We start from the raw sequence: 14,027 nt of genomic DNA, 5'->3' as shown, positions 1-14,027 counted from the left end.
ACTAGGGTTTTTTTTATTATAATATATTATATATTTATTATTATATTTTATTATTAGGTACTGACTTACCAGGTTGTCCAAACCTTTGCCCATTGTAATCAATTTTACACATATTTTTATTATTTAAAATATAAAAATTGAATTATTTTAAAAGAAAAAATATGTATATATATATATATAAAACTTGGGCTGGACAATATGACCAAAAAAAGTATTTGTTTTGGGATATGCAGTATATAATACGATATAATAAATTTAAAAAACTTGCTGTCCAGTGTTCAGCCTCACTTACAAGATAGCAACTCACAACTTATGTAGTTTTGGATGTTCCACACCTTTTTATCCACATCTGAGCCAACACTTTATAATTAATTTGGATACTGCTATTCCAAGACTTTTGACGTGTCCGTGTATAAATGTGTTAATTAATTTAATTTGTGAGTTTTTACTGTTTAAGTTTATGCCTCTGTTATGTTCTAGTGCGTGTGATCTTTCTATGGATTACTGATCACTCACTGTTTTAAGAAAAAAGGAGAGTTAAGTTAATGTGTGGAAAGGCAAATAAACCATATTAAACCAGATTAGAAGCAGGTCATTTCATCTGATGTGACTTTTTTAAGTTATATTGAAGAAAGAAATTTGAGCCCATATGTTCTTTAGAAATTGGTTTAGTATAGTAACTGTCAATATTATCATTCCATCATCATTATAAATATTATCATCTTACGGTTTATCAATACTGTTTTAATGCAAAGATGAAAGACACATGATGTCAAAAACAGAAAGTCATAGCTTCCAAATTTTAGTTTAGTTGTTCAAAAACAAAGAAAAACACAAAGCCTCTGTCACTCTCTGTCAGAAACACAATTGATCCAACACAGACAGTTGTAGTTGTGAAACTGTGAAGACTGTTAGAACTGTTTTTATGAAAAAAACATACTCAATACAGTTTATTTGTGATGAACAGAGAGAAAGCACTGACACAAGAGTCGGATCCTACAAAGCAAACGAAAAATGTGCTTGTTTAGGACCTGGACAGGGCTAACATTAATAAAAGCTTCAAAAAACTGAAGATTAACATCAACTCAAGGTTTGGTGAGATTGAGTCTTTGAAATACATAAATACAAAAATAGATTCAACATAAAAAAACTTAAATTAAATATGATGAATTGATGACAAGTGATATAATGACGATAGAGCTAAGACAAGGAACTGATCTGCCATCTGTGTGGGAAGACTAGGATTGGTCCGTAGCTCAGAAGCTCATTCAAACTCTATATTTTATTGAACGCATCCAGCAGTGAGGAAGTCTTTGGGCTTGAGGAGAGGCTTGGCAGAAGCACTGGTTGTAGAAGACTGTTGCAGGACTATTTGGTACAGTTGTGAAGGCACCAGACTGCAGACGTCTGGCATGCTCCTCTGTTGGTGTTCCTGAAGAAGAGGTTCTGGGCAAGGCAGGCGAGGCCCTGAAGGCCCCAGAGTTTAGTTCAGGGACTCGGGAGAGAGCTCAGGTCACCCCAAAGGCCATAGGAAGACGTGGGTGTAAGCTGATCGAGCGGAAGGTTTTTTATGTGTAACGTGCAAAATAGAAAGAAAAGCTTCAGTTCTTTCATGACGATGATGTCATGGCAAGTGAGATAATAATGCAGCGCTGTCATTCAGGCATCGTCTTTCAGTTTGTAATGTAGAGTCTGATATACAGGAGGTTTTGTGTCGCTGGGTTTAAGACACAGTGATTATAAAGGGTGCAGAGGTGTCTCACTGAAGAATGATACTGTGAGTGCATCAGAACTGTGCACCGTGTCGCCAAGGTGAAACCAGTGCTCTGAGAGCACGTCGGCACCGCCTTCTTATGCTCCTCCTGTTTGTGTGTCCTCTTCCCCTCCCCCATTCTCAGTGGGCGTGGATGTCGAGGCTTTGTCCAATAAGAGGTTCAGCAGAATGGGGATGGGGAGGTGGGTGCAGTAGCATGGCGGGGTGGGGTGCGGGGTACGGGTGCAGAGACGGAGTGGCGTGGGTGTAACCCGGTTGGGGTAGGAGCGCCCCAGGGTAGTCAGCAGACAGAGATGGCATTCCCTGAAGACCTGCAAGAGTAAAATAAGTCAAATGAGTAAAAACTATCATTTATTACTTTATTAATACATATATGAGAAATGGCTGAAATAACAAAAACGATGCAGAGCTTTCAGACCTCAAATAATGCAATGAAAACAAATTCCTATTCATAAAGTTTTAAAAGTTCAGAAATCAATATTTAGTGGAATAACCCTGGTTTTAAATCACAGTTTTCGTGCATCTTGGCATGTTCTTCTCCACCAGTCTTACACACTGCTTTTGGATAACTTTATGCTGCTCCTTGTGCAGAAATTCAAGCAGTTCAGTTTGGTTCAATGGCTTGTGATCATCCATCTTCCTCTTGTTTATAATTTGTCAATTTCCTGTATTATATTACTTCCAGAGGTTTTTAATTTGGTATATTCAAAGAAACTCATCATTTTTAAGAGGTCTCTTATTTTCTTTCCAGAGCTGTACATATATTGTTAAATAGTGTGTATAATAATATAAGATACAGTCCTTTTCATTAAATAACTTTCTACTTAATATTGATAATAATAAACATAAAAAAACAATGTAGATCTGTAATAACAGATTAGAATTGCCAAATAACATAACAGAAATAATCAGAATTCAATGTGATCAAATTCTTGCATTTCATTGTATAGTATGTTGTTTTAAGAAAAATAGTTGTTTTAATAAAAAAATAGTTGAATGAACAATGAATGAACCAATAGAAATGCTCCAAAGAGACAAAAATCTATAAAATCTTTTTACATTGACTTCCTTTAGAAAGTTTGTGTTTGTTGTCCAACAATATATTGACAATAAAGGCTGTGCATGTTCTGATATTTTTAATAAAAGCTATAGTGTATGACTTATTTAACTGTAGCTTGATTAAGTCTATAGTATTCATATAGTGTTTACCTGCTGTCCTAAGGCCTAAGTGAGCTTGACCCTCTAATCCATAACCTCCTAATGTTGCACCCTCTGGACTGTATGGGGCACCTTGACCTGTGTAAACATAAACACACACACAAACATTAATGATGAATTTTAACAAACACACTGCTGTACAATTAAACACAGGTGAAATATATAAACCCTGTTAATCAAAAAAGATACTAAAATAATTGTTTACCTGAGCGATTTGACTGGTCAATCATGGGCTGGACTATTCTGCGTCTGGCGTTTATAAACCTGATCAAAGAAAGAACACACAGAACATCACACAGAGGAAAATATACAATACAATGTACTAAACTGCTAAATAATATCTAGAGGTAAAACTGTAGCAGCACATAAATGTAACTAAAACTTGAAAAAGAAGAATGCATGCCCTGATAAACCCCGACAAACATGCTATTAAACAGATAAATATACAAACACAGACATAATGAACCTTTTCACAGCCCAACATAAATCCTCATTGCAAGTAAATGAATATTGATTGTGGTGCGGTAATGTATTGATTGGCATTGATTGGGTAAATGTAAATTGATGACCACTGTTAAAAAAGACCATGAATATTTCTACTTACCAATTGTTGACCTGGAGAATGGTGAGGCCTGTGTCTTGAGCGAGTTGTTTTTTCTGTTCTTCGGATGGATATGGATGCTGAGATAGAATAAAAGGAGTTGTGTTTTAAAAGGATAGAAAGGTACCCTGCTTAATAAATATGACTGCTGCAATAAATGTGTATATATTGTTTTGTAAAATAAGAAACTTAGCTTATTAAATTGGGCTACATGCTACCTATTATTATTGGTCTATAGATTATTAGGATGACATTTTATTTTACTTAAGTTTTGATAAACTTTAAAAATGTGTGCATGGAAGACTAAAACATTTACCGGTAAATCTATTTATCAAATGGTATCCTTTGTAAATTGTTTGAACTGCAGTTAAAACTGTAATAAAATGTAACTAATTTATTTTGTAAGTGAATGTTGTCTGCTGTTTTTTGGCATATAAATATTCTGAATGTTAAATACTGGTATATACAGCTCTGGAAACCACTTAAAAAATATGAATTTCTTTCTCTGATTTTACCAAATTGAAAACCTCTAAAATAAAATCAAGAGAAAGATGGATTGATCACGAGCCATCAAACCAAGCTGAACTGCTTAATTTTTTTTGCACCAGGAGTGGTATAAAAATGTCCAAAAGCAGTGTGTAAGACTGGTGGAGGAGAACACGCCAAGATGCATGAAAACTGTGATTAAAAACCAGGGTTATTCCACCAAATATTGATTTCTGAACTCTTAAAAACTTTATGAATATGAACCTGTTTTCTGTGCATTATTTGGGATATTTCAGCCATTTCTCATTTTCTGCAAATAAATGCAATATTCATATTTGGAATTTGGGAGAAATGTTATCCGTAGTTTGTAGAATGAAGAAACAATATTCATTTTACTCAAATATAAACCTATAAATAGTAAAATAAGAGAAACTAATTCAGAAACTGAAGTGGTCTTATTTATTCCCAGAGCTGTAAGTACAGGAGTATTAAAACTGGCCGTAGGACTAATTTTGTTTAATAAAACTTTGAATGGCTGGTTGAATAGTGTAGTTGAAAAACAAAAAATATAATTTTTTTTTTCAGTTGTAATTGTAAAATACTGTGTGATTCACAGTTACTTCATATTGCTCACCCACATGTAAAAACACTCTAAAGATAATTAAAATCTAAATTTCGATAATGATTAACCCTTGGAAATTAAGCAGGCCTAAGACTACAACGCTACTCACACACTGTCTCTCCCCTCTTTATTTATAGTCACCGTGGTGGAGTTCAATTCTGTGTGTAATTACAGCAGCTTCATTAGCGACTAATTACCATATGCTCGTTACTGTACCGCACTGGCACATCTCATTTCAGATCCGTTCAGCAAGGCAATATTCCCCTGCAGCAAGTTCATAACATCCAGATTTCACACCTACTGACTCGAGATGGCTAATCCACTGCATCGTTTTCACTCGCTAATGTTCTACCAAATTCTTCACATCAGACGCCCAAAATAGGCTGTGTTTAATGTTTTGTAGCCTCCACATGAATAAAATATATATTTCATCAGCATCAATTTGCTTTCTTTTGATCTCAGTCTGTACTGTTTTCATATACTATATTTTTAGATACAGTATTTTTTAAATAAATGAAACCTGTTATTACAGTGAATCACTTACAATTCAGCTGAATGAAGCTGTTTAAAACACAGAGTACAGATTTTCACATGTCTTTCAGTACTGTAAGGCTGTTTATGCAAGTCTTTTTTCTGCCTCTTTGTTTCTCTTACCGATAAATGCTGGAAGAGCCATGCTCTCATGATGTTGGTTGCTACTTTGGGGAAAATCCCTCTTTTCTTGTTGCTTCTCCTGTCTCGGTCCGACTCGTCCTCCTCTCCTGTGCTGGGAGACGCTACAGCTCCGTCCAGTCCATCTCCTGCAATGAAAGTAAAGGAATTAATGCTTATTTAGACATCTATCTTTAATCACAATCAAAAAATGGCAAAGGAAAATATTTGCTATTTTTGAAAAAGTTTTAATACAGAGAAAAAAAGAAATGTATGTATTTTTATATTCATAATTTTGCCTTTTAGTGTATTTGATTGCAGTGTTTTTCAATGTGTGTGTGCTGTAGGTACCGGCATCGCTGCAGTTCTCTGCGCTGTGCGTGTTGAGTCCACAGGAAGCACTGGGGGTGCCTGAGGGGGTAGACACACAGTCATCTGTGTCTCGCAACCAAGACTGATTCTAGATTAAGAGAAATAGCGACAATCACATGAAGAGCTGGATACTAACTTTTCTGCCGTGTACAATCAAACCACCTCACATGAGAGGGATTCAATTCAATTAGCTTTTTTAATGTGTTTCAATGGACAGGATCAGGGGAGGGCTCACAGCACTTATTGTCTATATTTATATAGAATATCTCTCGATATTCTGTAGTGATATTCACTTTTAATGCAGTGTTTTTTTTAAAAGGTCACAGGTAGGGTTTTCTTTGTAAAGAAAATGTGTGCCACTAAATTGACTGTAGGTTCTTCAATTACAGGAGGATTTAATATATTTAACATTGACAGTATATGTAAAAGTAATATTAATAACATTTATTACATAGTATTATTTACGGAAGTGTGATACGGCCCCAAAATAATATCACAAAATTTTTAATGGTATTTTTGCAATATCAATACTATTGTCAATATGAAAAACACTGAATTAAAAAAAAATATTTCAAGGTCACACTACTGCAACAAAATTACAATTATTTTTTTATTGCATACATATTGCACACCAGAAGTCATTGATCCAGAATGTCATGATACTAATAATAATGCTCTCCAAAAATCTCCATATATCCAGGATTAAAGTAAAATAAATGATACTGGACAGATATAATCTGTCTTTAGTAGATATATTATGGGAAACAAGAACAGTGTGAATTTTCTGATTTGATAATTAGAGGTGGGTGATGTGGTACAATATTTCAGGGAATAATATAATTCACGATATTCAAACATTTTCAAAATATTTAAAATTCTCTTTCTAAAAGCTCAGTAACTCACCTGTTCTGACAGGCTCGTACAGGAACCGCTGAAGTCTTCCATATCAGATTTGGAGCCTCCTTCCCGGTCCTCTAGCACCAAATCAGTGGGCATCTTGCCCTTAAGACAGGTGATGTAGCGATGGCAGAAATTATCACACAGATCATGGACCTACAGCAGAAACAGAAGACAGAAAGTTATTAACAAACAAATATTAAAATTAAGATACTAAAGAAGCAGGATGTATGTAATGTAATGTATGTAATCTAGAATGAGGCTTACCTTTTCTAGCTCTAGCAGGTGAAAACGTAATACTTGGATTGCCTGGATCATCTGGGAAAACATACAATTACAATATTATTAGCTATAATAATATATTATGACTTATATTTAAACATGTCTTATTATTTTAATAGTACAATAGTAAATGGTACCCATGCCCATTGTTTGTTTGTAAATATATAAAAAAAAGTGTCTTACCAAATTGTCCAGTTCTGGATTTGATGAAAAGATGGGTTTTTCTGAACGGATCTGAAATAACAGGAAACACTGATATAAATAAAAATGTTCTCTCTATATGTATTATTTGCTGCTTCTCTACTATTGGAATTGTCAGTCACCTGTTTTGCAAAGGCTGCAATATCTTCGTTAAACGAGTCCGACGAGCAAACATCGCTGTGGCTGGTCATTCCAGAAAGATGGGAGGGGTTTGAGAGGGATGTGGAGTCACGTGGTGAGCAGGTGGCCAGTTCACACTTCTCGAACACCAGAGCCAGGAGTGGAAACAGTGGATGGCTACACACATAATAAGCAAGCAAGCATACGAATGAGTACAAATATAAATCATACTTCAGTGGCCTTTTATTATTGTAATATTATTCTGATTAAAAAAAAACAATAAAATGCATTTCCATAGTAATGTAAATTGTCTAATTATCACTGAATGTGGGCACATGCTCATTAGGCAACTACTGTAGTGTACCCAACAACAAAGGCGGCATGGTGCTTCAATGAGGTCATTGTTACACCAGTAGCAAAGATTATATACTGGTTTGTATGTGTGTGTGTGTGATCGGTAGTGTGTATGCCAAATGTCACAAGACACAGGACTAGTCCTATCCTAGTCCTATCCTATCTTGTCCTATGACTTTTGGCATTGATCATAGAAGCTAAAAAATTGTACACTGAACAGCAGGATATGAGTTTGGGGCCTCCCGCATTGAATTGAATGGGGAGTATTGTGGACATTGTGGATCGAGGAATGTTAAATACCCACACATCTATTTACAAGAAATGGAATGGAGCATGCAATCCAGTGTTTTACCTTACTCACAAGATAACACCTCACAACTTATACAAGTGTTGGTTTCTGAATCAGTTTCTCTGATTTTGCTATTTATAGGTTTGTGTTTGAGTAAAATGGACATTGTTGTTTTGTTTTATTCTATAAATTACAGATAAAATTTCTCCCAAATTCCAAATAAAAATATTGTCATTTAGGGCAGAAATTGAGAAATAGCTGCAGAGCATTCCGACCTCAAATAACACAAAGAAAACAAGTTCGTATTCATAAAATTTTAAGAGTTTAGAAATCAATATTTGGTGGAATACCCACGTTTTTAATCACAGTTTTCATGCATCTTGGCATCACGTTCTCCTCCACCAGTCTTACACACTGCTTTTGGATAATTTATGCCTTTACTCCTGGTGCAAAAAATTCAAGCAGTTCAGCTTGGTTTGATGGCTTGTGATCATCCATCTTCCTCTTCATTATATTCCAGAGGTTTTCAATTTGGTAAAATCAAAGAAATTTATCATTTTAAAGCGGTCTCCTATTTTGTTCCAGAGCTGTATATATATGTATATGTACAGTATGTGTGACTCACCCATAGATCTGATCGCGGTGGTGTTTAAGCGAGTCAGGTACAGTATGGCCGTAGTGATGTGGGGGCAAGGACCTCATCGCCTCTCCGTACCCCCCCACAGGCATAATGTCAGACCCTGGGTACTGCACCAGCTCTTCATACTGGGAGAAAAAGAGAGAGAGAGACAGAGAATTAGTAAATGAATGATACACAGCAACAGTAAATAAAAACACAAAAATGGTGGGATGTGTGGGATGCGCATAAACGAGTACGAGTGTGTGTTTATGTGTGTGTGTGAAAGGAACTGAAAGACTGTTTGAAGTTGCAGCTAATTTTCACTCCTCCTTAATAAACACTGGCAACAGACAGCGTTTGATGTACGATTTTTGCACGCGCTGAGCGACACTCACTGTGGGACATGCAGAAAAAAAACCTGCTTAAACCAGAAAGAAAAACACAAGAAGCTCCCTCGCCTTATAAACATGAACCCTAATCACACAACAAATGGGCAGAAAATCCTCTGAGCTCAATTTGGCCTCTTTATACTCACCATTACTGTATTAAATGAGCTGCATTGAAATGAGCTGGATTTAAATAAAATGTATATATAAATATGCTTGTAATATATATATATATTTTTTTTAAAGCAGATGGCATACAACACAGCAAGTAATCTGACATCTGCACAACTGGTTTATTATATCATCCTCAAAATAATCTAATTACGGCCTTCAGAAGTTCTTATTAGCTGACTTAAGACATAGATCTGGCCCTAGATCAGGACGTTTGATCTACAGAAGGAAGAGGCTGTTGATAGGGGCTCTGCTCTTTTCTTATAACTGCCTGAGAGAGCTGTAAATGTAGAGCAAATGTAAAGGGAATTGTATTTTTTTTTTTACATCCCAAATTTAAAACATTTATATTAAATTGTGCACATTATAAAATATATGAAAATGATTCACATTCAGTCAAAATAAAGATATTACTAATTGTAAAAAGCTATTTTTTGAAGCAATCCTATTTCTTTAAACATCAAATAACATATTTACTTTAGAGAAAAGATCAGGAGAAGTTTAGCCACTTCTTTTGCAAAAAAATAAATAAAATAAAATAAGTAGCAGACACTAAAATTCAACTAAAAAATAAAAATTGCTTAATAACAGAGGATAGTACACACACTAAAACCCAGTAAGTCACCGGTCTTGAAGATATATAAATGAGACAGAACCAGATCCACCACTACTGTTCCAGTTAATGACCACCACCAGTAAAACATGCTGAACAGATTCTAATATTTACTGCTTTAGCTTAATTGATGGGATACCGATCTGCTATATGCAGACTCTGACACTTGCCAAATTGATGACAAATTGCAGTAATTGCAATCACATTAACACACACCACAGCCATGCTCTACAAAATAATGCAGTTTTAGTCTTCACTGTCGCAGAACAGCGCTTACCTTAACACCCAATGAGCAATTTTCACACAACAAAATGTTTCCCTAAGATTAAAGTCTTGCAGAGTGAAACATATATTTTACAATGTTTCACAAACACAATTATAAAAAAAATTAAGAAAATTAAATCTCCAAAACAAAGATTTAACAGATATCGGTCATATATAAAGGTTACAGCCATCTATAGCAAATTGCGAAATGTTCTTGTCTGACATTACTTCATCATTTTCATTATTTTACTCAAGTTAAAAATCCTTTTAATCTAAACTCATTAGCCTATCAGTCTCTTAACTGCAGAGCTATAAGCGATTACATGGCGGTCTAGCTATATCGCACCATAATAATAACCACTAGCCGTTCTGCTCAATGAGATAGATGGAGGATAAAGGTCTATTTGAGATTGGTAATATGGTGATATATTAGAATTATCATCTCTGTTTAGGCCTCCATTAAGAAGCAATGAGCCACAGGGAGCTGTTAGAGCTGTTAGAGCTCCACTCCAGCCCGAGCTGTGACCTACTTTATGGTGCTAGCCTGCTCTGCTCCTCTCTGCTCCTCCACATGTTTGTTCACATGATTTCTCCTCCTGTTTGTGCATGTGACGACTGGCCCACATTTAAGGGTCTCGACGAGTAATAGGGAGATATTCCCACTCGTTCTGGGAAGAAAGTGGGAATTGTTTTGACTCGGATCTGCATGGCGGTGCCGTTTTACTTTAGGTGGACTGAAAGAGGCAGCAGGGCGTAACTTGCAGCTAGCTGGTACTGTGCTACTGTAGTGCACTACTGTATTACTATATTCCTGAGCATATTTAGATTATTACCTCTACAGAACTATCACTATATTAGTGAACATAACAGTACTCAGTATTGATTTACAGTAGTAGGTGATAGTAGGCTAAACACACTACTGCTATTTAAATATACATTATTTACAGCATCTTTACATTTTTGTTCGCTGTGAAAATAGCCTCCCTTATTGCTGACAGAAATGTATTTACATGTTTAAAACATCATATATTATTGAACAAGAGAATCCAAAGTATTAAATAAGTGATTAATTCACTCATTGTGATAAATTCCTAGTAGACCAATATAAGTTACTATTTAACATTAATAATTATAATTGTATTTTATCTTATTTAATTAAATTGATTTACTCACTTGTATGACTTTTTTAAGACATAATAAATACTGATACTGATGATACTAGATTTTTATTTGTTTAACATATAAAATATCAATGTATTTCAGTGAACAGAACCATTCCGGCCAGTTATTTCAGAATTTCCACGTAACTAAGCCATATTCATGCATAAAATGTCAATTCAGAATGACCTCTATAAATCCCAACTTTTCTTGCTTAATTTCCTTTTCATCAAAAAGCACCATCAACAAAAGACTATTGAGTGCCTATTATAGAATAATAGACATTAGGTACATATCTTTTTTCTTTTTTTTTTAAACCCTGTACTGTTTTTGCATTGTGCAATTAGCAAATTCGGTACAAGCGAAGGCTAAATAACATTGAAAAAATTAAAACAGAGGGTGAATATTGAACATAGTGAACACAGAACAAATTAGCTAACTAGCTTGGTACTATTTTCCCATACAACACCCTGAACGTGATGGGCTATATTTCAAAGCCAAAACCTGACCTCAGAACCAGAACTACTGTAAACAACCAATAAGTGTCTGCAACTCTGCAATTCACTGCTACTCAGTCATCATGGAACAAGTGTAAAAACATTTTTTAATTATATGAAAAGGGACACCCTGGGAACCTAAGGAGCTTTTAAGCGGGCCTCACACACAAAAATAAGTAATAATAAATACAAAATTTTGCATCCTTATCAAGCCCCCACTTTTTTCATACGATCAGGATATTTACAATATAGGCAGTTATATAAAGCTTAACCATAACCAACAAACAATAATAACAGCAATGATCTATAATTATAATAACAAAACAACAACAATAATAATAAAAACAATAACCCAAACCCTACTTGTAATAAGGGTTTAAAATAGCAATGTAAAATAGCTCCGCCACCAGTGAGGATAATAATTCTGACTCAGCAAGTTTCTCCAAAACTGAGCATTTCACACCATTCAAACCCACTCTGAGCAGTTTAACATTTATCGGTTAAATTTTCTTACCATTTGAGGTCATATGAAAAAACAAACAAACAGAAAATTTAATTTATTTGAGTTGCAAAATACAAAACTGAAAATTTTTGAAAATCGTGAGAAGATTAACTTTTTAATTTTTTCTTGAAATTTGGGCGTTTATGGATGTAACTTGTAACTTGGAGCTCTCTAGTACTGCGCTACTGTACTACTATTTTCCTGAGCATATTTAGATTATTACCTCTACAGAACTATCAATATATTATACTCTCAATACTCTGTATTAATATACAGCATATATATATATATATATATATATATATATATATATATATATATATATTGCAATTACCAATGGTTAAATAATGGTAAAATGATTTTTAAACACTTACATTTCTGCTATTTCAATATACATTATGTACAGCATCTGTCACTGACAGACGTTCATTACATGGCGCTTTACATTCATTAGCAAAATATTTTAATATTTTCATTTGTGAGCATTCTCAATTCGGTGGCTTTTAGAGTGTTCATATTGATGTCCAAATTATACTGTATCGGCCAAATCTAATAAATATATTGTGTTAGAAAATATATTATGTTGATCCTATTAATCAGCCTTTTACAGTGCTGAGCAAATCATGCTTGGAAAATGCTAAAATGCTAAAAACTAGAAAATTGAAAACTTGGATAAAACCCGAACTCTTTTTTTGCACTATACCGAATGGAAACATGAAATAATTAAGTTTTACACTCATTTTTCTTTCTTTCTTTTTTATTCATTTAGCTTGAAACATTTTGAAAATGAAAGTGCTAAACGTTACACTTACCAACTCTGACTCTGACACTGTTTACATTGTAGCTTAGTATATAAAGCTGTAATTCCCCTTTAACTGCAGCTGGACGCTTCATCCCCACTGTCCAGAGAAGCGCAGGTGGACAGCTGGTTAGCGGGCAAAACAACAAGGAAATACAGGAGCAGAAAACGCCAATTTACCCTTTTCTCCATGCGCCACGGGGGAGGGAGACACACACGGGGCTGTCCGGCGATCCGGGGCAGATGAGCAGCAGCAGCAGCAGTAGCAGCCTGTCTCCACGATCACTATGTCTGTGAAGCACACAAACACAGACACACACATGCAACATTAAATTAACACACTGCTGCATTTAAATACAGGCTGTAGTTAATTATTAACTGATAGTAGTATTGATCAGGACGGTGCACGACTAGATAGGTTAGCTCGTGCAGGCCAGATTTGGCCTGTTTTAACAGAAATAGCTAATGCATCCTGCACAGCAGCACAAACCAAAACACAGCTACTCTGCACTGCACGCGCTATTTAGAGTCATTGTACTACACTGACTACACGCTGCCCATCATCCACACACACACACACACACACACAGCAGCAGCAGCAGCAGGTCAACAGAGCCCCAGAGCCTCAGAGCCCCAGAGCTGGACCTCAGTGTGGGTGAGGAGCAGCTCTCAGACCGCAGGGTGGAGGTGCACACAGCAGAAACAGCAGATATATACAGGTTAGGATAGCTATGAGGAAACCGTACCGTACTGCAGACGCCTCTCGCGCTCCTCTCAGGCCGATAGCGATGCCAATACCACCAGCGCGCGCTCTGCTGACCGGGCCGCTCTCGCGATGTCCATAGACCGAATGAATGTGGCCCCGCGAGATCAGCGGTGCAGCTTTAAAGAGAGAGAGGGGGAGAGAGAGGGAGAGAGAGAGAGAGAGAGAGAGAGAGAGAGAGAGAGAGAGAGGGTTGTTTTCGGGGGTCAGAACGCGACGGGGTCTCTCACCCCCTCCCCAAGCCAGCCCTCCTCCTACTCCTACATCTCCCCCCTCTACTCAGCCCCCCTTTCCCTTATCGCACGCGCTCGCGCATCACAAACGCGGAGAGGCCCGCCTCGCGCGCGTAAATACACACACACACACATAGGAAGATACAGTGCATGCA

At 36.1% G+C, this 14,027-nt stretch overlaps 1 protein-coding gene across 1 annotated transcript; it reads right to left on the bottom strand.

Annotated features, from left to right (window-relative positions):
* Positions 1-772: 772 nt before the first annotated feature.
* Positions 773-13,763, bottom strand: meis3 (myeloid ecotropic viral integration site 3). Its single transcript, XM_022679014.2, has 13 exons — positions 13,623-13,763; positions 13,057-13,167; positions 8,493-8,632; positions 7,227-7,401; positions 7,087-7,137; positions 6,889-6,939; positions 6,628-6,777; positions 5,704-5,812; positions 5,356-5,501; positions 3,597-3,673; positions 3,198-3,256; positions 2,984-3,070; positions 773-2,085 (listed from the first exon to the last, which is right to left on the bottom strand). The coding sequence occupies exons 2-13, from the start codon at positions 13,066-13,068 to the stop codon at positions 1,895-1,897; spliced, it is 1,248 nt and encodes a 415-aa protein (XP_022534735.1). The 5' UTR covers positions 13,069-13,167; positions 13,623-13,763; the 3' UTR covers positions 773-1,894.
* Positions 13,764-14,027: the final 264 nt, after the last annotated feature.

Source organism: Astyanax mexicanus, chromosome 4 (assembly GCF_023375975.1).
Source record: "Astyanax mexicanus isolate ESR-SI-001 chromosome 4, AstMex3_surface, whole genome shotgun sequence".
NCBI lineage: Eukaryota > Metazoa > Chordata > Actinopteri > Characiformes > Acestrorhamphidae > Astyanax > Astyanax mexicanus.
Note: the sequence above shows the minus strand (reverse complement) of the source record. Positions and strands in the feature narration are given on the sequence as shown.

Excerpts from the sequence above, each read along its gene's own strand:
- meis3 (XM_022679014.2), bottom strand. Across the intron at positions 3,674-5,355 it reads GGCTCTTCCAGCATTTATCG|CATCCATATCCATCCGAAGA; the intron begins GTAAGAGAAACA and ends ATTCTATCTCAG. Across the intron at positions 2,086-2,983 it reads CTTAGGCCTTAGGACAGCAG|GTCTTCAGGGAATGCCATCT; the intron begins GTAAACACTATA and ends TTACTCTTGCAG.